Source organism: Bos taurus, chromosome 6, assembly GCF_002263795.3.
Source record: "Bos taurus isolate L1 Dominette 01449 registration number 42190680 breed Hereford chromosome 6, ARS-UCD2.0, whole genome shotgun sequence".
Taxonomy (NCBI): Eukaryota; Metazoa; Chordata; class Mammalia; order Artiodactyla; family Bovidae; genus Bos; species Bos taurus.
The window spans coordinates 66,832,723-66,854,851 of NC_037333.1; the positions used below are offsets into that span (position 1 = coordinate 66,832,723).

Consider the following 22,129-nt stretch of genomic DNA (forward strand, 5'->3'; position numbering starts at 1 on the left):
AGGGGTTTTTGTACCCAGGAAGGCCCCACAGGGTTCTACTTGGTTTCACTACTGAGTTGACAATTTCATATTTTTTAAATATACATATGTTTTTATTCATTCAACATTATTTTTTAAAATGCAGTGTTTATCAGGCACCATGCTAACATACTGTCTTTGCAAACATTTTAAAGGATGTTTAGTTTCCAAAAATTATTATGAATTATTGTATCATGTTCTTTCCCAGTATAAATTTGAATTATAAAATGGAACTACAGTAGTCTACTAAAAATTAAAGTGATTCACTTGCCATAACTCTGTATTTGTAATCTCAGCATAAAAACTGGACTCTATAGGGAGGGAGATGGGAAGGAGGTTCAAGAGGGAGGGGACATATGTATACCTATGGTTGATTCATGCTGATGTTTGGCAGAAACCAACAAAATTCTGTAAAGCAATTATCCTTCAATTAAAAAATAAATTTAAAAAATAAAGCATTTCGTAGAGAAAAAACAAAACAAAAAGTTGGACTCTACAACATTAACAACTGGGAATACCAGCTACTGGAAATCAGAGATGTACATTAAATCCTTTAACTTAAGTTGCTTAAGTACTAAAAAAGAAATCCCAGGTATTTCACCTATAGGTACCTTGTAGCACAATGTATTTTCTCTAATATACGATATCTCATAGTAATTTAATATTATTATGTACTTCTGTGTCTCCCCCACCAGATGTTGAGATTAATAACATCTAGTTCACCATAGTCTCCCTACAGCCTGACATAGTTTACTGGTATGCACTAGGCATTTAATACATGTTTCTGAAATGAATTAACTGAGATAATGATGAAGAATAAAATTCACACAAGAACAAAAAGAAAGAAGGGAATGTGAACACTGAAAAAGCATAGAATAAAAGATAAGAAAAAATTCTTTGGGGGATAAATTGATATGAAATTAGTTCATCAATATTAAACACAGAGTTGCTATATCATCTAGCAAATCCATTCTTAGGTAAGTACCCAAGAAAAATGCAACATGTTCCCAGGCAAAAACTTGTACACATATGTTCATAGCAGCATAACTGAAAACAGCCAAAAGGTGCAAACAACCCAAATGTCCATCAACTAATGAATGACACAAAATGGATAAACAACTACACAATAGATGATTATTCATCAATGAAAAGGAATAGAGTACTTATAGAGGCTCTGACATACTATACTCAAAGAAGCACAATAGACCACATATAGTCACAATACACCACATATTGTATGATTCCATTTACATGAAAATCCAAAACAGGCCAATCTGTAAAGAGAGAACATAGACTAGTGGTTGCCTAGGGCTGGACTGGTGAAGGGGATTAGGTGATGACTATTAACCACTTCAGTATTCTTGCCTTGGGAACCTCATGAACAGTATGAAAAGGCAAAATGATAGGATACTGAAAGAGGAACTCCCCAGGTCAGTAGGGGCCCAATATGCTACTGGAGATCAGTGGAGAAATAACTCCAGAAAGAATGAAGGGATGGAGCCAAAGCAAAAACAATACCCAGTTGTGGATGTGACTGGTGATAGAAGCAAGGTCTGATGCTGTAAAGAGCAATACTGCATAGGAACCTGGAATGTCAGGTCCATGAATCAAGGCAAATTGGAAGTGGTCAAACAAGAGATGGCAAGAGTGAATGCTGACAATCTAGGAATCAGCGAACTGAAATGGACTGGAATGGGTGAATTTAACTCAGATGACCATTATATCTACTACTGTGGGCAGGAATCCCTTAGAAGAAATGGAGTAGCCATCATGGTCAACAAGAGAGTCTGAAATGCAGTACTTGGATGCAATCTCAAAAATGACAGAATGATCTCTGTTCGTTTCCAAGGCAAACCACTCAATATCACAGTAATCCAAGTCTATGCCTCAACCAGTAATGCTGAAGAAGCTGAAGTTGAACGGTTCTATGAAGACCTACAAGACCTTTTAGAAATAACACCCAAAAAAGATGTCCTTTTCATTATAGGGGACTGGAATGCAAAAGTAGGAAGTCAAGAAACACCTGGAGTAACAGGCAAATTTGGCCTTGGAATACGGAATGAAGCAGGGCAAAGACTAATAGAGTTTTGCCAAGAAAATGCACTGGTCATAGCAAACACCCTCTTTCAACAACACAAGAGAAGACTCTACACATGGACATCACCAGATGGTCAACACTGAAATCAGACTGATTATATTCTTTGCAGCCAAAGATGGAGAAGCTCTATACAGTCAACAAAAACAAGACCAGGAGCTGACTGCGGCTCAGATCATGAACTCTTTATTGCCAAATTCAGACTGAAATTGAAGAAAGTAGGGAAAACCACTAGACCATTCAGGTATGACCTAAATCAAATCCCTTATGATTATACAGTGGAAGAGAGAAATAGATTTAAGGGACTAGATCTGATAGAGCGCCTGATGAACTATGGACAGAAGTTCGTGACATTGTACAGGAGACAGGGATCAAGACCATCCCCATGGAAAAGAAATGCAAAAAAGCAAAATGGCCGTCTGAGGAGGGCTTACAAATAGCTCTGAAAAGAAGAGAAGCAAAAAGCAAAGGAGAAAAGGAAAGATATAAGCATCTGAATGCAGAGTTCCAAAGAATAGCAAGAAGAGATAAGAAAGCCTTCCTCAGCGACCAATGCAAAGAAATAGAGGAAAACAACAGAATGGGAAAGACTAGAGATCTCTTCAAGAAAATTAGAGATACCAAGGGAACATTTCATGCAAACATGGGCTCAATAAAGGACAGAAATGGTATGGACCTAACAGAAGCAGAAGATATTAAGAAGAAGTGGCAGGAATACACAGAAGAACTGTACAAAAAAGATCTTCACGACCCAGATAATCACGATGGTGTGATCACTGACCTAGAGCCAGACATCCTGGAATGTGAAGTCAAGTAGGCCTTAGAAAGTATCACTATGAACAATGCTAGTGGAGGTGATGGAATTCCAGTTGAGCTATTTCAAATCCTGAAAGATGGTGCTGTGAAAGTGCTGCACTCAATATGCCAGCAAATTTGGAAAACTCAGCAGTGGCCACAGGACTGGAAAAGGTCAGTTTTCATTCCAATCCCAAAGAAAGGCAATGCCAAAGAATGCTCAAACTACTGCACAATTGCACTCATCTCATATGCTAGTAAAGTAATGCTCAAAATTCTCCAAGCCAGGCTTCAGCAATATGTGAACTGTGAACTTCCAGACATTCAGGCTGGTTTTAGAAAAGGCAGAAGAAACAGAGATCAAATTGCCAACATCCGCTGGATCATGGAAAAAGCAAGAGAGTTCCAGAAAAACATCTATTTCTGCTTTATTGACTATGCCAAAGCCTTTGATTGTGTGGATCACAATAAACTCTGGAAAATTCTGAAAGAGATGGGAATACCAGACCACCTGATCTGCCTCTTGAGAAACCTGTATGTAGGTCAGGAAGCAACAGTTAGAACTGGACATGGAACTACAGACTGGTTCCAAATAGGAAAAAGAGTACATCAGGGCTGTATATTGTCACCCTGCTTGTTTAAGTTATATGCAGAGTACATCATGAGAAATGCTGGGCTGGAAGAAGCACAAGCTGGAATCAAGATTGCCGGGAGAAACATCAATCACCTCAGATATGCAGATGACACCACCCTCATGGCAGAAAGTGAAGAAGAACTAAAAAGCCTCTTGATGGAAGTGAAAGTAGAGAGTGAAAAAGTTGGCTTAAAGCTCAACATTCAGAAAACGAAGATCATGGCATCTGGTCCCATCCCTTCATAGGAAATAGTTGGGGAAACAGTGGAAACAGTGTCAGACTTTATTTTTCTGGGCTCCAAAATCACTGCAGATGGTGATTGCAGCCATGAAATTAAAAGACGCTTACTCCTTGGAAGGAAAGTTGTGACCAACCTAGATAGCATATTGAAAAGCAGAGACATTACTTTGCCAACAAAGGTCCATCTAGTCAAGGCTATGGTTTTTCCACTGGTCACATATGGATGTGAGAGTTGGACTGTGAAAAAGGCTGAGAGTCGAAGAATTGATGCTTTTGAACTGTGGTGTTGGAGAAGACTCTTGAGAGTCCCTTGAACTGCAAGGAGATCCAACCAGTCCATCCTAAAGGAGATCAGTCCTGGGTGTTCTTTGGAAGGAATAATGCTAAAGCTGAAACCCCAGTACTTTGGCCACCTCATGCGAAGAGTTGACTCATTGGAAAAGACTCTGATACTGGGAGGGATTGGGGGCAAGAGGAGAAGGGGACGACAGCGGATGAGATGGCTGGATGGCATCACTGACTTGATGGACGTGAGTCTGAGTGAACTCTGGGAGTTGGTGATGGACAGGGAGCCTGGCATGCTGTGATTCATGGGGTTGCAAAGCGTCGGACACAACGGAGCGACTGAACTGAACTGAACTGATTAATGGGTTCAAGATTTCTTGTGGGGGACAGTAAAAATGACCTTAGATTATAGTGACAGTTGACACAACTCTGTAAATTACTAATTTATGAACATATCACACAGATGAACTTTAGGATGTGTAAATTATATTTCAATAACGGTTTCTATCATTATCTGAGAAAAGTAAAGAGAGTCACAAATATCAAAATTCTTGGCAAAAGCCTTCAATAAAATATCCAAAGCCTTCAATAAAGTATCTATAAATTGGGTTGGATGCTTGGCTCTCTACTCAGTTATACCTTTGAAGTCAAAAGCTAGAAACCTCTCTGTTTCATCCTGTGGAGCCTCAATGGGCAAAACTGTGGTGTCTGGTTTTATTTTTGGTGTTTGGTTTATTCCCATTCAGTGGCAAGTGTAGCAGAGATTCAGAAAGATGGGAAACTTGTCTGGGACACTATTACTCTAGTTTCTAGAAGCCTCTAACATAGACCTAAACCCAAGCTGCTCATCTGGTAGCTTCTGTGACAACTCTGACACAGACATATGTTGAATTTTAGTCTGGTACTGTTAAAGGAAAAAAAAAAATATTCAACGACACTGTCACAGATGGTTCGGCAGGCTTCAATCAGCACCATTGTGACAGGTATAGGGACCACAGCAATGGGATTTTAGAATAGGGGAGAGAGATGGACTCAACTCCAAATACAGCATGGGTAAGTGAAAGCTTACAGCCAAGGAGAAGGGTGGGGTTCAGTGGGTGGAAAATTACTAAAAGAAACACCAGTGGAAGGAGGAGTGGGGATGGTTCTAGCTAAGCCCATCTATCAGGAATCTTGCAGCAAGATTATTCTCGCTGAAGATAAGCCAGGGTGCCGGACTATCACGCAGGGGATGACTGGAGATGAGGAACTCAATCAGATACTGAGGGTGCTTAGATATGTTTCAGATCTCAAGGTTAACAGGTTCTGGTTAAACTGACATAGCAGTGTTATTGCTAAAATTGGATTTTATAAGAAAATATACTGATGGACCTAGGAGATGGTTCCAGACCCTGACTAAAGTTTGGTCAAGCAAAGAGTGTTTGTCAGCACCAAGGGTATAAACCACAGAAATGTGAACCTTTGCCACCTACAACAAAAATAACTTGCATTTAAAGGTCAAGACTGCACTTCTTTAGTCATTATTTCTGATTTTTCTTTGTATATATCATTTCCTTAATATGCAACCAATGACATTCTACAACTAATTGCAATATAAAATTGCTCCAGGAAGAACGCATCACAATGTCTAATTATTCTAAGCATATTTGAACTAGGTTTTAACAGCTTACTTACCTGCTGCATTGTGCTTATGATATTCAATAATCTCAGGAATTGAACCAAAAGCATGTTTTTCTGCCAGATAATACTTCTTTGGAGATGTCATTGTTTCCTTTATATGGTAATGCCTGAAACCTGAGGAACCTTCGCTATAACAAAAATCCAAATGTGTTAGAACTAAGTTGGAATAACATAACTTCACTTGTAAGATATTTTCTACCAGGGTCCCTACATATAGCCCCATCTAGTCTCCAACACAAATTTTATTTTTCCCCATGTTCTTCTTAATTTCACCTTTCAAATTAGCAGATGGGATTTAAAGTGGTCACTGATAACATCATTGATCTCTTGCATGAGAATGTAAAAAAGAATTTCTACCAACTCTTTACTAATAGTTTAAAGTCTTAAAATAGCAATTAGCTGGCTACTGCTTTTTGTCCCTATTATTGATGTTACAAATGTTCAGAGGACCTCTAAAAGTGAATAAACTGAACTTATAAAACATGTACAACTTCTGTTTTAGATATCTTTCTGTAACACAGATCTTCTTGAGTCATCTGCTAAAAGTCCTTTTCAGAGAACTCTTGCTGGTGTTAAGATAAAGCTCAGACTTCACATTTCCTTCTCAGGTTCCTCTCTCCTCCCTTGCCCCACCCCTCCCATTCTATAATCTAGTTACAATACACTTTCCTCAGCTTGCCAAGTGCTCCTTCACTTCTGGGTCCAGCAATTTCCTGTGTCAGAAACACTTGTTCCCCTCCCTCCAACCTCCACCTGCCTCACCCATCAGGTCTCAGATTGGATGTCAGTAGGTAGTATTAATGACTAACTCAGATGTGTCTGGGCTATGTACCCCACTACCCTGCCACACAGGCACTCTGCCCAGCACTCACTCATATATACCAGCACTGCCTGTTTGCTTCTCTGAAAGAAATCCCCACCAAGCAACTGGAAGCAACTCAGTGTGGTAGCCTTACCACTAGCACAGTACAAAGTAATTATCTGTGGAATGTTGCTAAGATTTCTATGTGTGTGTGTGCTCAGTCCCTCAGTGGTGTCTGACTCTTTGTGACCCCATAGACTGTAGCCAGTCAGGTTCCTCTGTCCATGAACTTTTCCAGGTAAGAATACTGGAGTGAGTTGTCATTGCCTACTCCAGGGGATCTTCCAGACTCAGAGATCAAACCTGAGTCTCTTGCATTGGCAGCTGTATTCTTTACTGTACCAGCTGGGAAGCCCCAAGGTTTCTATAGCCATTCTCAACAAATACATATATAGAAAATGATGAGGACAATTACTAGATATGAATACAAAAATGTTATAGACTTTAGGGCTTCCCTGGTGGCTCAGACAGTAAAGAATCCACCTGCAGTGCGGGAGAGCTTGGTTCGATCCCTGGGTCAGAAAGATCCCCTGGAGGAGGGCATGGCAACCCACCCCAGTCTTCTTGCCTGGAGAATCCCCATGGACAGAGGAACCTGGTAAGCTACAGTCCATGGGGACACAAAGAGTTGGACATGACTGAGCGACTAAGCACAGCACAGCACAGCACAGCACAGCACATAGACTTTAGAAATCAAGTTCAGATTTTTAAATTCTGAATTGCAGCTTATTTTTCAGGAATCCATGCAAGCTATGTAAGAACTGCATTCAAAAATTCTGAATTAAAAGACAGAGAGATTACTTACCCTCCAAACTTTGTATAAAGGGAAACTGTGTACATGCCTGGTTGACTGGAATCTCTTACCATAAAACCACCTTCTTTATCCTAAAATCCAAGTTAAGAAAAATTTTATTTCAATCCAATATCAATGCCATACAGAAGATCCAAGAACCCAGTTTTATGATTTTATGATTATTATCCTCTGCCTAGAAAATCTGGTTGGAGAAGCACAACTTAGCAACAGGTAAGTCATCCACGTGATGTTTCACTTCACATTACTGGACCGTGAGATTAGTTAAAGAAAGTGAAAGTGAAAGTGAAGTCACTCAGTCGTGTCCGACTCTTTGCAACCCGTGGACTGTTGCAACCCATGGACTGGTTAAAGAAAGCACACTCATAATTCCCCATAGCTGTAACTCTTCACACACACGCTGCTGCTGCTGCTAAGTCACTTCAGTCGTGTCCAACTCTGTGCGACCCCATAGACGGCAGCCCACCAGGCTCCCCTGTCCCTGGGATTCTCCAGGCAAGAACACTGGAGTGGGTTGCCATTTCCTTCTCCAATGCATGGAACACACACTAGTAGGAGACATTTCACCAAGATAATCTCTCAGGGCCCTTCCAGAACTGACAGACAAGTTTTGCAATTCCTTTACTTCCTGGACATATGGGGAAACAGTTACTGAAAACGGCATTTCTTAACAACGGGGTTTCATTTCATACATTTTTTGTATTTTCTAGAAGTCGTGAATCCTAACTCTATATCATCTTTGTCCACATAGCATTTTTCCTATAAACATCTCAGTGCTCTTTATAGAAACACTTAAAAAAGTCCTTAATTCCCCTAGAAATCTATGTTAAATATCACTCTTTACAAAAGGAGAGACGGAAGCACAAGCAACTTAAGCAGAGAAAACCAAAAGGCAGAAACACAGTGAATGGTCAAGAGATAAATCCTCATCAAGTTCTAAGCCTAAGAGCAAGAAACAGAAGCCAGGAACCTCAAACACCTCTCCACCAACAGCACCACAGTCAGTCTCCAACACTGAATCCGCTTGGAAAGTGTGCCTAGCAGATGAAAATAAACAGTCTGTCCTTATTCCTAGGAAAGACAATGGAATGAAATAAAGCCCCCAAAATAAATCTGATAAGAACCATTAGGGACAATGATCATAATAATTTATTGGTCAGTAAACTTTGTTTCCCCTGATTTATGTTTCCCATGAGTTAACATTATTTGCTTACACAAAACTTCCTGGAAATGATTTTACTCTATAAAGCAGAACTATTCCTTTATCTTTGCTGGAAGATTTTCTAGTAAAACACATTTTGTTTGTCTGTGTGCTTATTTTCTTTTGTTTTTGGCTGCACTGTGTGGCATGTGAGATCTCAGTTTCCCAACCAGGGATCAAACAGGTGCCCAGTGCAGTGGAGAAGAGAGTCTTAACCACTGGACCACCAAGGAAGTCCCTGCTGCTGCTGCTGCTAAGTCGCTTCAGTCGTGTTCGACTCTGTGCGACCCCGTAGACGGCAGCCCACCAGGCTTCCCCGTCCCTGGGATTCTCCAGGCAAGAACACTGGAGTGGGTGGCCATTTCCTTCTCCGAGGCATGAAAGTGAAAAGTGAAAGTGAAGTCACTAGAGTCGCTCAGGCCAACTCTAGCGACTCCATGGACTGCAGCCCACCAGGCTCCTCCGTCCATGGGATTTTCCAGGCAAAAGTACCGGAGTGGGGTGCCACTGCACATACTTATTGAAAACTTACTCTGCTTTGATATATTATATGTGGATCTACTCAGTCCTCAAAATAGTCTTTTGAGGTAGGTACTACTATTATCCCCTTACCTGTTTACAGGTGAGGAAATGAAGCACAGAAAGGTTGGAAATTTACCCCAGGTCAAATGGCTAATAAAGAGCAGAGCCAGGATTTAGACCTCAAGCCTTCTAGGTACCCACTGCCCTACAGCGGCCTTTCACTGTGGAGCCACCCACAGAATGGGAGGAGAGGTGACATGTCATATGAATCAAGCATGAGTTGAGTTCAGTTCAGTCACTCAGGTGTGTCTGACTCTGCAACTGCATGAACGGCAGCACGCCAGAATTCCCTGTCTGTCACCAACTCCTGGAGCTTGCTCAAACTCATGTCAATAGATAGAGTCAGCAATGCCATCCAACCATCTCATGCTCTGTCGTCCCCTTCTCCTCCCGCCTTCAATCTTTCCCAGCATCAGGGTCTTTTCCAATGAGTCAGTTCTTTGCATCAGGTGGCCAAAGTATTGGAGTTTCAGCTTCAGCATCAGTCCTTCCAATGAATATTCAGGACTGATTTCCTTTAGGATCTACTGGTTTGATCTCCTTGCAAACCAAGGAACTCAAGAGTCTTCTCCAACACCACAGTTCAAAAGCATCAATTCTTTGGCGCTCAGCCTTCTTCACAGTCCAACTCTCACATCCATACATGACCACAGGAAAAACCATAGCCTTGACTAGATGAACCTTTGTTGGCAAAGTAATGTCTCTGCTTTTGAACATGCTATCTAGGTTGGTCATAACTTTCCTTCCAAGGAGTAAGCATCTTTTACAAGGAGCAAGCGTCTTTTAATTTCATGGCTGCAGTCACCATCTGCAGTGATTTGGAACCCAAGAAAATAAAGTCTGTCACTGTTTCCATTGTTTCTCCATCTATTTACCATGAAGTGATGGGACTAGATGCCATGATCTTCGTTTTCTGAATGTTGAGCTTTAAGCCAACTTTTTCACTCTCCTCTTTCACTTTCATCTAGAGGCTCTTTAGTTCCTCTTTGCTATCTGCCATAAGGGTGGCGTCCTCTGTATATCTGAGATTATTGATATTTCTCCCAGTAATCTTGATTTCAGCTTGTCCTTCAACCAGCCCAGCATTTCGCATGATGTACTCTGCATATAAGTTAAATAAGCAAGGTGACAATATACAGCTTTGACATACTCCTTTCCCAATTTGGAACCAGTCTGTTGTTCCATGTCTGGTTCTAACTGTTGCTTTTTGACCTGCATACAGATTTCTCAGGAGGCAGGTAAGGTGGTCTGGTATTCCCATCTCTTAAAGAATGTTCAAGTTTTTTGTGATCCACACTGTCAAAGGCTTTGGCGTAGTCAATAAAGCAGAAGTAGATGTTTTTCTGGAACTCTCTACTTTTTCGATGATCCAGTGGATGTTGGCAATTTGATCTCTGAATCAAGCATAATCACCTGCTATTGCTCTCTTCCAGTATGGGCTTTCCAGGTGCCAATGGTGGCAAAGAACCTGCCTGCCAATGCAGGAGATGTAAAAGACATGGGTTCAGTCCCTGGGTCCGGAGGATCCCCTGGAGGAGGAAATGGCAACCCACTACAGTTTTCTTGCCTGGAGAATCCCATGGACAGAGGAGCCTGGCAGGCTACAGTTCATAGGGTCACAAAGAGTCTGACACAACTGAAGCAACTTAGCATGCATGAATGTACTGATCTCTTAACATAAACTATAAGAAATAAGCACCCAACCAAACCTCAACTAGGGATAATAAGCAGGAGACAAAATGAGAAAGCACAGGTTTAACAGAACTATTACTAAATAGAATAACTAGGTCATAAATGCAGAGAACTGTAGAGGTCATCTTCTAACACAACATTTCGGCCTTACAGATGCCAAAAATAGACTAGAAAAGTAACAGCTAGACTTGGATGGGTCTCCTTATTCAGTCCACTTAGCTTCCTCTAGACTGGATTTCATCTTGCCACTGTAATTATTTCTAAAGTGCAAGAATTTTGGCACATTTCTAAAGGCAACTAAATACTGTGTTAACACTTCATTTATAAAAGATAGCATGTAATATTGATGTTAAACTGTTTTAAAACAACTTGAAGCAAAAAATAAAAATACATATAAGTACTAACATTAAGGTAGCAAATGATAAATCAGTAAGAAACAGTAAAGAAAACGTTGGCCATGTATAGCTATTATCCATTGTTATAAATCTGTTCGGAGAAGGCAATGGCACCCCAGTACTCTTGCCTGGAAAATCCCATAGACAGAGGAGCCTGGTAGGCTGCAGTCCATGGGGTCGCTAAGAGTCGGACACGACTGAGCAACTTCACTTTACTTTTCACTTTCATGCATTGGAGAAGGAAATGGCAACCCACTCCAGTGTTCTTGCCTGGAGAATCCCAGGGACGGGGAAGCCTGGTAGGCTACCATCTATGGGGTCACACAGAGTCGGACACGACTGAAGTGACTTAGCATAGCATAGTATAGCATAAATCTGTTGACAGGAGTTTGAGCAAACTCCTGGAGATGGTGAAGGACAGGGAAGCCTGGCCTGCTGCAGTCCATGGAGTCACAAAGAGTCAGACACGACTGGGCGACTGAAGAACAGGGACTTTCTTTCCCCCTTGAAAAACACACACTGGAGTTCTGATCCCTGGTGCTTCAGAACGTGACCTTCTGTGGAGATGTATGGAGGCAATCAAGTGGAAATGAGGTCATGGGGCAGGGAGCCCTAATCCTATGTGGCTGGAGTCCTTATAAAAGGGAAATCTGGACACAGAGCCAGATATGCATAGAGGGAAGAACCACAGGGAGAAAGGGAGAGAGGCCTCATTCAGATCCCTCCCTCACAGCCCCCAAAGGAGCCCAGCCTGCTGACATCTGGATTTCAGGTTTCTGACCTTCAGATCCGTGAAACAACAAACTTCTGCTTGTGCTACTTTGGTACAGCACTCAGTTTGTGGTACTTTGTTTACAGTAGCCCCAGGAAACAAATATGGCAGCCTTCAATTTTAAATTTTTTTTTTTTTTAATTTGTACGTACATCATGGTATTTTTTTAGGCTTTGGTCACAGAGGTAGGTGGAATTTCTAATCGGGAATTAATTTCAATTGATTCTGTGCTGGAACCAAACCCACAAAACAAGTACAAACACTTACCTCACTTCTAAGGAGTTGCTCTGCTTTGCTCCTATTCATATTTCTGCAATACCATCTGAACAGAAAAAGATATGTTTAAGACCTCAGGTACTTTAATTGTTCTTTTTTCTTTTTAGAATTAGCAAGGCAATACTGCTCCCCAATGACAAACAATAAATAAGAACAAGATATCATGCATGATCTCTATAAAATAGAAAACCACTAGTAACATTTGGATGTACATACTTGCAGACTTTTTCTACCCATATTTTTATAAAGACCCATATGTATGCTAACATTCTCATTTTCATTATTAAAGCTGATCAAAGTATACTTGCTGTATCAGAACCTGGATTTTTTCACTTAACAGTGTATCACACACATCTTTGCAAAACAATATAGTTCACAGTCTGGATGTGCCATAATTTATTTAAGCTCTTTTTTATTAGTTAACATAAAAATCATTCCTATTTTTCACTATTATAATAACAGCAAGAATGAATTTTACCCCACAGACTCAAATATGCAGGAAATATCACTACATTATTGTCTTTAATTCAAATTAAATCTAATCCTAAGCCTCCATCCCACCAACAGGCAGTAGATTTCATCTCAGCTTATCAGGAAGACTCCCCTAGTGAACTTCACAAAGGTCCCAAGTGTTGAAAGAAACAGAGCAAAACAGAAGAGGCCTCCTGGGTCTTCCCGACGTGCTGCTTCTAGCACAGTCCTAACCCCTGGGAGCCTCCTCAGGTGTGCTGTAGGAACTCCGCCAGGGCCAAGCAGTGGCGCCTGCCCTCCCCACTCTGTGCTAAGCCCCTGCATATCAGCGCCCCTTTTACCCCTTGGGAAATTTTTCCTAAGGAAAGATGGATACTGCCATCTCCCACTTCATGCTCAGAAGTACACCCCTTCCCTTGCTTTCCACAGCTCAATCTCTCCATGGGATTATAAGCAAGTTGGCCGAAGAAGATGAACTCAAATTGTCAGGTTTATTTATATTTCTGGCCGTGTGACATGTAGAATCTTAATTCCTGACCAGGAATCCATGCCCACCACCCCACCCCCACCACCCCGCCCCGTGTAGGAAGCATGTTAACCGCTGAACCACTAGACAAGTCCCTCAAACTGTCAGCTTTACACTTGGGTTTTTGCTCTCTGCTGTTTTGTTTTAGATGGCCTTTCATGGGCAGAACCCTCCACCAGTCATATTTCCTGAGGGTTCCAATATTACAAAACTTAGCTTGGCCCCTCTAAACATGTGAATTTTTTGTCACTGTTTCAGGCTTTTATAAGAGGATGAGCACCTGCTTTTGGCCCAGCAAACACCGTGAGACAAGCAAATACAAAGGCCTTCCCTGACTGAGGAAGAGAAAAACACAAAGAAAAAAAATACAAGATCTTTTCTCATCAAGATTCTTTTAAGCAGTTGTAGCAGCCAAACACAAATTATAATCTCAGTACAAGCCAGTAACTTATTTTATTTGGAACCTGAAATGATTAACCAGGCCTCAGAATTGTGGGTATTAAGATCTCATTTCTGTGGGTCCCACTTTATGAACTGGGACCACATTCAACAAAGCTATAGTTCTGATCAATTTCTGAAAGTAATTGAGAAATGAAATAAAGGAGGAGGGGACTTTCCTGGCTGTCCAGTGGTTAAGACTTCACCTCTCAATGCAGGAGGTGTGGGTTTGATCCCTGATTGAGGAGCTAAGATCCTAAGTGCCTTGCAACCAAAAAAAAAAGAAACATATAGCAGAAACAACATTGTTAACGAATTTACTAAAGACTTTTAAAATGGTTCACATTAAAAAAAAAAAAAGGAGAACAGATTGGATTCTGTCCCTAAAGCTTTCTCATTGATAGAGGAAATATTTCTCTTCTTAAAAACAGTCATAAGAAATAATTAAGAACAGTAACTGGATCTCTCATTATGCATTATAAACCAGCAGGATCTGAAAGACTGAAAAATATTCTCTTAACTAATCACAGAAAATCCAAGCCCATATTCTCACAGCAAGAGTAAACAATGGAAGATTAGTCTCACATTCACATGCAAGTAGTCAGTAAAACTAGACTGTGGCTTTCAAGAGGAATTAGATATAAGAAACTCGGGGAAAAAAAAGAGGTCCTTTCCTCACTTAGTATATTCAAGCTCCTGCTGCTGCTGCTGCTAAGTCACTTCAGTTGTGTTCAACTCTGTGTGACCCCATAGACGGCAGCCCACCAGGCTCCCCTGTCCCTGGGATTCTCCAGGCAAGAACACTGGAGTGGGTTGCCATTTCCTTCTCCAATGCATGAAAGTGAAAAGTGAAAGTGAAGTCGCTCATTCGTGTCTGACTCTTAGCGACCCCATGGACTGCAGCCTACCAGGCTCCTCCATCCATGGGATTTTCCAGGCAAGAGTACTGGAGTGGGGTGCCACTGCCTTCTCCGATTCAAGCTTCTAGGAAGGGATAAAGAAAATAAGGAAAGAAAAGGAATTCACAGCACAAATCCTGTTCTAAGCAGTCATTTTTAAGGCATTTGCAGGTTCCCCAGAAAGGATGCTTTCTTTCCCTAGAATAGAAACTCAGACACTAAAGTGGAAGGAAAACAGGAAGGAGTGATGAGCAAATCAAAAGAGGAATCAACCTGTGGCTCTTGGTGAGTATTTCGTAACGGTTCTTTGTGGCCTCTTTGTCTCTTCTATGATACCTATCATAGAAGGTATGGGCACGGAGGTACCGGGCACGGAGGGACAGACAAGAGGGAAAGGATGCTGAACGCATCGTATGGGAAAGAACGATGCAGAGGGTGGGAATGTGAGGAAGCACACACGGTGAGGAGAGTTACAGCTCTAGGACGCCAGCACACGCATCGCTCACAAGCCTGGTACACAAATACCTAGGGAGATCAGTTAGTTCCCCTTGATGAAGGTACAATATATGTCTAGAAACAACGTCAGGATTTGTAAGTAACTTGTCATTCCCTTCTTAGATATAAAAACCCTAATGGGAATGAGGGTTTCAGATTGGCTAGTCACTTCAAACACTTAAATGGATAGGACTTCATGGTGGTGTCTGAATTGAGGGGAAAAGCTGATTTAGGGATACTGAGTCCTTTCTGGAAAGGAAAGATCCTAGCCAAGCTTCTTGGGGAGGGTAGGCTGGGTAAATTATAAAAAGGAGGCAACAGGTATAAAATAACAAAAAAAGAATTGAAAACAACCAATCAATGAGCTATAAATCTTAGCCGGTTCTCAATTTGGTCCTTGCCTCCTGGATCACCCATGCAAAGTCTTGTTCTGGACTTTTCCCGTCTAAGGGCCCTTGCATTCCTGTCACCTTCTTCCTTTAATGTGTTTCCATCAAGAATATATTCCTGACCACCATAATGAGTCCAGTTTCTTTCCTGCAGCACTTCTGCTGGTTCTGTCCTCCCCCAACTGGGACCTGATGTAGAGGTGAGAACCAGGGTACTGATACCCCGGGAGCTGTAGGTTGGCAGTCCTGAGTCCAGCCCAGGGGACAACCATTGCCTAGGGCTCCTCCTCCTGCCCCCAAACAAACAGCAGAGGGGCTCTTGATTCAGTTCAGTTCAGTTCAGTTCAGTTTACTCACTCAGTTGTGTCCGACTCTTCGTGACCCCATGGACCACAGCACACCAGGCCTCCCTGTTCTATCACCAACTCCCAGAGTTTATTCAACTCATGTCCATTGAGTTGGTGATGCCATCCAACCATCTCATTCTCTGTCATCCCCTTCTCCTCCTGCCTTCAATCTTTCCCAGCATCAGGATCTTTTCCAATGAGTCAGTTCTTCACACCAGGTGGCCAAAGCATTGGAATTTCAGCATCAACATCAGTCCTTCCAATGAACACTCAGGACTGATCTCCTCCAGAATGGACTCGTTGGATCTCCTTGCAGTCCAAGGGACTCTCAAGAGTCTTCTCCAACACCACAGTTCAAAAGCATCAATTCTTCGGCGCTCAGCTTTCTTTAGAGTCCAACTCTCACATCCATACATGACTAATGCAAAAACCATAGCCTTGACTAGATAGACGTTTTTTTGGCAAAGTAATGTCTCTGCTTTTCAATATGCTGTCTAGGTTGGTTATAACTTTCCTTCCAAGGAACAAGCATCTTTTAATTTCATGGCTGCAGTCACCATCTGCTTAATTTTTGAGCCCCCCAAAATAAAATCTCTCACTGTTTCCACTGTTTCCCCATCTATTTCCCATGAAGTGATGGGACCAGATGCCATAAATCTTCGTTTTCTGAATGTTGAGCTTTAAGCCAACTTTTTCACTCTCCTCTTTCACTGTCATCAAGAGCCTCTTTAGTTCTTCTTCACTTTCTGCCATAAGGGTGGTGTCATCTGCATATCTGAGGTTATTGATTGATATTTCTCCCGGCAATCTTGATTCCAGTTTGTGCTTCATCCAGCCCAGCATTTTTCAGTGGTAGGAGCTGACAGAGGGCATCAGAGGGCAGACAGACTAAAACCACAATCACAGAAACTAGCCAATCTAGTCACATGGACCACAGCCTTGTCTAACTCAGTGATATTAAGCCATGCTGCATAGGGCCACCCAAGACGGATGGGTCTTGGTGGAGAGTTCTGACAAAATGTGGTCCACTGGAGAAGGGAATGGAAAACCATTTCAGTATTCTTGCCTTGAGAACCCCATGAACAGTATGAAAAGGCAAGAAGACAGGACACTGAAAGATTAACTCCCCCCCGATATGCTACTGGAGATCAGTGGAGAAATAACTCCACAAAGAATGAAGAGACAGAGCCAAAGCAAAAACAATACCCAGTTGTGGATGAGACTGGTGATAGAAGCAAGGTCTGATGCTGTAAAGAGCAATATTGCATAGGAACCTGGAATGTTAGGTCCATGAATCAAGGCAAATTGGAAGTGGTCAAACAGGAGATGACAAGAGTGAACACTGACATTTTAGGAATCAGTGAACTAAAATGGACTGGAATGGGTGAATTTAACTCAGATGACCATTATAACTACTACTGTGGGCAAAAATCCCTTAGAAGAAATGGTGTAGCCATCACAGTCAACGAAAGAGTCTGAAATGCAGTACTTGGTTGCAATCTCAAAAATGACAGAATGATGTCTGTTTGTTTCCAAGGTAAACCATTCAATATCACGGTAATCCAAGTCTATGCCCTGACCAGTAACGCTGAAGAAGCTGAAGTTGAATAGTTCTATGAAGACCTGTAAGACCTTCTGGAACTAACACCCAAAAAAGATGTCCTTTTCATCATAGGGGACTGGAATGAAAAGTAGGAAGTCAAGAAACACCTGGAGTAACAGGCAAATTTGGCCTTGCAGTACAGAATGAAGCAGGGTAAAGGCTAATAGAGTTTTGCCAAGAGAATGCACTGGTCATAGCAAACACCCTCTTCCAACAACACAAGACTCTACATGTGGACATCACCAGATGGCCAACACCAAAATCAGATTGATTATATTCTTTGCAGCCAAAGATGAAGAAGCTCTATACAGTCAGCAAAAACAAGACCAGGAGCTGACTGTGCCTCAGATCATGAACTCCTTATTGCTCTTGGTTCAGCACCTGGCAAAAAGTTTTTTAACCCTGGAGATATTTGAGATGTATTACAAGATGGGCTTTAGCAAAATCCAACACCAACCGTGGCATGGAAAGATAGCAGGAGTCAGCACTGAGAACAGGTTTTTCATCTCTCATGCAGCCAGAACTGGCACCCTGCCACGTGGTATCCCCAACCTTGGGCAGAAGCCAGCTGAGGGGGCTCCCACAGCAAGTCCCCTTAGTCATGCAGAGGTGGAGTCAGGCACCCAAAAAATGCATGGCAATGCACCATAAACTTTCTAAAACCCTTATGTGTAATCCCGTGAGTCATAGGGGGTAGCTCTTACATTCAGATAAGGATTATCTAGTTTCCAAGCACTTCCCTCCTCAATTATCAGTCACTTCTCTACCAGATCCCTTTAAAATCAAGTCCAAGTTTCTACCTTTAGCATCTTCCCCAAATTCTAAATATATGCTCTATTTTCCTAAAACTTATTTCAGAGCAAAAACACTATTTTAGTTACATCTTTTTTATACCCTCACCTACTTCTAAAACACCTTTGAAGGGGTCACACCACTGGGAACTACGACTTTTGAATCTGTTAATCCTTTTCTAGACTTTTAAGGTACACTCATATTATAGGAAGTGACATGGACAGAGGAAACAGCTTTGTGTTGGAGGTGGTGGTGATGGTGTTGTTTTTAAAGAAGTGAATGAAGCATCAAAATACCACCTCAGAATGACCACAAACAGTGTTTGGTATATTTGAGCCTCTCACTAAAACCTGGCCACACACTGCTAGTGGGCGTATGAACAGCAGCCCACTTGCTTTCTCTGAAAAGTAATTTGACAGCATGCTTTAGAAGTCTTAAGAAGTTCAAAACTAGCCTTTAGCCCAGTATGTAGGTTTTTAAAGATCTAGTTTAAAACAATAAGCAGAAAGAGGTATCCCAGTATTTTTACATAGCAAAGATGCCAAAACATTCATGTCACACAAATAAGAAAATGATTTTATAAATTACTGCACATCCATGTGGTTATATGCCTGGTTGTACTCCTTAAGATCTCACACAGTGCAGGATACATACTAAGGTCTCAGTAAATATTTGAAGAATGAAACACAGTACAATTATGAAAATGCTTTTGAAGAACATTCAACGGTATGAGGAAATATATTGTTAAGTGAATTAAACAGGATATAAAACAGTATATACAGCATGATTCTATTTTTTTAAAACAGTAAAAAGATTGAAAGAAAATATACAAATGTTGACAGAGTTCAGATCTAGTTGATTTATAATTTTTTCCTTATTAACATTTTTCATATTTTCAAACAATTTTAAAACAATAATCACTTATTATAGTTAGAAAAAATAAACAATCAAATGCTTTTTAAAGGCAACTCTAGGAAACTGTATTTTCATTTCTTGAATGAACAATGAGCTGTATTTCAAAGCCAGTTAAGCTGTGATTTGTTTAAAATCAATTTAATTATATTCATTTCTGTAACTCGATTCACACATAGTATGTTCAGGTGAAGTGTATAATAGAAACTAATTATACACTAATTACAGCATCATTTACCATCTTATACAACTGAGTTAAGAATAAGTTGGTATCACCTTATAAAGACAGTGAAAGATAACCATTAGTCTCCCAGGTCCCTTACATAATTAGGAAAAGAAAAACAATGTCTGGTTCTCCACATTCACAAAATATCTTTTACTTACTCATATTGATCTAAGTTGTTTGATTTCTTTCCTGTCACATAATTACTTGGGATATATCCTTCACTCCTAGAAATAAGAAAAACACTTTAGATAAACTGAAAATATTTTACTGACAGTATTAAGAGGAAAATTACTGCCCTTCTGGAATAATTAAAGTATAATATTGCCTAAAGCTTATAAGAAAGATTGGCTGACCCTCAATAAGTCAATGTATCTACAGTATTTGATGCTTTACAAAGGATTTCCTCATTGGATCCTTACAAAAATTCTGAGGTAGGCAGACATTCTTGTACCCACTTTTCGGTGGGGAAACCAAAGCTTAGGAAGATTGAGACTTTTTCAAGGGCTCAGAACTAGCCAGCAACAGGGTCAGAATGTGAATTCTGAACTTGTGACTTGGTTCAGGGCCCTTCCTAACGTTCTATGGTGCTTCTCTTGAATTCACCCTTTCTGGGGATGTTTTAAAGAAACCACTACTTCAGGAAAGTGGCAGTGTGGGATGAAAACAACTGCCCCTGCAACACCGTGACAGTCTGTGCAGTGCACGCTTTCAGAGAGTAATCCCTAACATCTGCATCAGCATCATCTGGTCACTCGGTAAACGACAAATTCCTGGGTCCCACCCAAGAGACATGAACTGAGGAGGCCTGTGTGGGGCCAGGGGACCTTGCATTTTTACCTTAGATGACTCCTGTGCACATTAAAATTTAAGGAGCAGTCATAGTAGGTAGAATCTTGGCTGGAACCAAGAATTTCAGCAGAAAAAGAGATATATGTATAAAATTTCTACGTTGAGTAAAAATACTATAATTCTGAATTTGAACTGCTGGTTTAGTTCAGTTGCTCAGTCTTTGCGACCCCATGAATCGCAGCACGCCAGGCCTCTGGTAACAACCCATAATATATGCACACATAAGAGTGTATATATGTGGCTCTGTGCACTGAGAAAGGCCTAGAAGCAAGGACAATCCAGCAGCAAGAGAATCTTAGTACCCCACCTGTTGTCTTTAAATATTATTTCCTATGAAAAGGAGCCAGAACTCTATGGGGAAATGGCAAATTGCAGGTTTGACCAGGAAGAACACAAGAATGAAACTGAGCTCTTTTATTTTCTTCAGAAAGCAAGGAAGCTGAGAAAGGCTAAAAGGACCCCTAACAAAAATAGTTACCATTGACGCATGATGGGACAATCCAAGCAAAAAGAATAATGACAGCAATAGAAAAAAACCAAATATGAAATTATCCATGCTTCTCCTTCTGTTTAGTCGCTCAGTCATGTCTGACTCTTTGCAACCGCATGGAGCCCACCAGGCTCCTCTTTCCATGGGATTTCCCAGGCAAGAATACTTGGAAATGGATTGCCATTTCCTTCTCCAGGGGATCTTCCTGACCCAGGGAGTGAACCCACGTCTCCTGCATTGATTGGCAGGTGGGTTCTTTACCTCTGAGCCACCTGGGAATCCCAGAAGTATCCATAATAACACTTTTAAAAGTATTGGTTACCACTGTTATCAGCAGAGGAAACTTGGTCGTCAGAATTAGAAAAATCTCCATTTTGCTATCCTGAAGGAAATAATAGATCTAAGCAATAATCATCAATGGATGCTAAAATCATTAAGTGAAACATTGACGAAGAATTTTATGATGGAGGAATAAAGTTGACAAACATACCTCCAGTGTGTTTACCTGCGTAACCCTGGCATCGTAAGAAGTGGAACCACCAGATATAGGGGACATAGATACATATTCAACAATACCATGTGGAAGCAAATAGCTTAGTCTAGATTGTGGCTCACTATAGAGAAAAAGATCTGGTTTTATCAATAAATCAAAAACGGGGGGAAAAAGGACAGGGATTGTTGTAGAATAAAAGAGAGACATGAGACGTGTCAGCAAAATGCATTGTGTGGACCTTGTTTTAATCTTGAGTAAATTGTAAAAATACAGATTAGAGCTAATCAAGGAAAACCAGAATTACAGAGTTGGTACTATCCTTAAACCTGGGCCAGAAGGGCCCCTGTTCTGACCTCACACTTTCGAGGGAATGCTAAAGTCCATCATTCCTCAGCTGGACCATCATCTGAAACTATGGCCTCAGAATTCGCTGCCCATTGCCAAGCCCTACAGGGGCCTTTCCAAGGGGTTTCATTCTCTGGAAACCAAATGATGCTGCTTGCATGCACTCCTCCAGCCCAGGTCCAGGCAGTGACCAAGCTGGGAGGTGGCTTTTGCCAACCAAATGGACAGAATTTGGATGTGTAGCTGGGAGACGCACATGGTGCATGCGAGACGGAACCAGGGACAGAAGGGAAGGGAGAAGGGCGAGACCCTGAGACGGCCAGCCCTCCGGGCGCTGTCACATTCTGGCACGGAACTCTAAGCCAGACCTTGCTTTCCTTGTCATTTTGGAGGTATGTTTGTCAAGCTGCAGGATAAATTATACCTTATTCACTAATTTGTCAGCCTGACTTATAAATATTTAAATATTTGATATCTGGGCTTTTATTTCTTCTAGTCCTGAAAATGCTGGGGGA

General features: G+C 41.3%; 1 protein-coding gene across 6 annotated transcripts in view; it reads right to left on the minus strand.

The window, feature by feature from the left end:
- The window catches only part of TEC (tec protein tyrosine kinase), a 170,000-nt gene that overhangs the window by 13,680 nt on the left and 134,191 nt on the right, over positions 1 to 22,129 (minus strand). For all 6 annotated transcript variants that reach the window (XM_002688249.7, XM_059887759.1, XM_005207976.5 and 3 more), the window contains 4 exons: positions 19,596 to 19,661; positions 12,331 to 12,385; positions 7,416 to 7,495; positions 5,743 to 5,876 (listed from right to left, as the gene is read on the minus strand). In XM_002688249.7, coding sequence (XP_002688295.1) covers positions 5,743 to 5,876; positions 7,416 to 7,495; positions 12,331 to 12,385; positions 19,596 to 19,661 — 335 coding nt within the window. The remainder of the gene's footprint in view (positions 1 to 5,742; positions 5,877 to 7,415; positions 7,496 to 12,330; positions 12,386 to 19,595; positions 19,662 to 22,129) is intronic.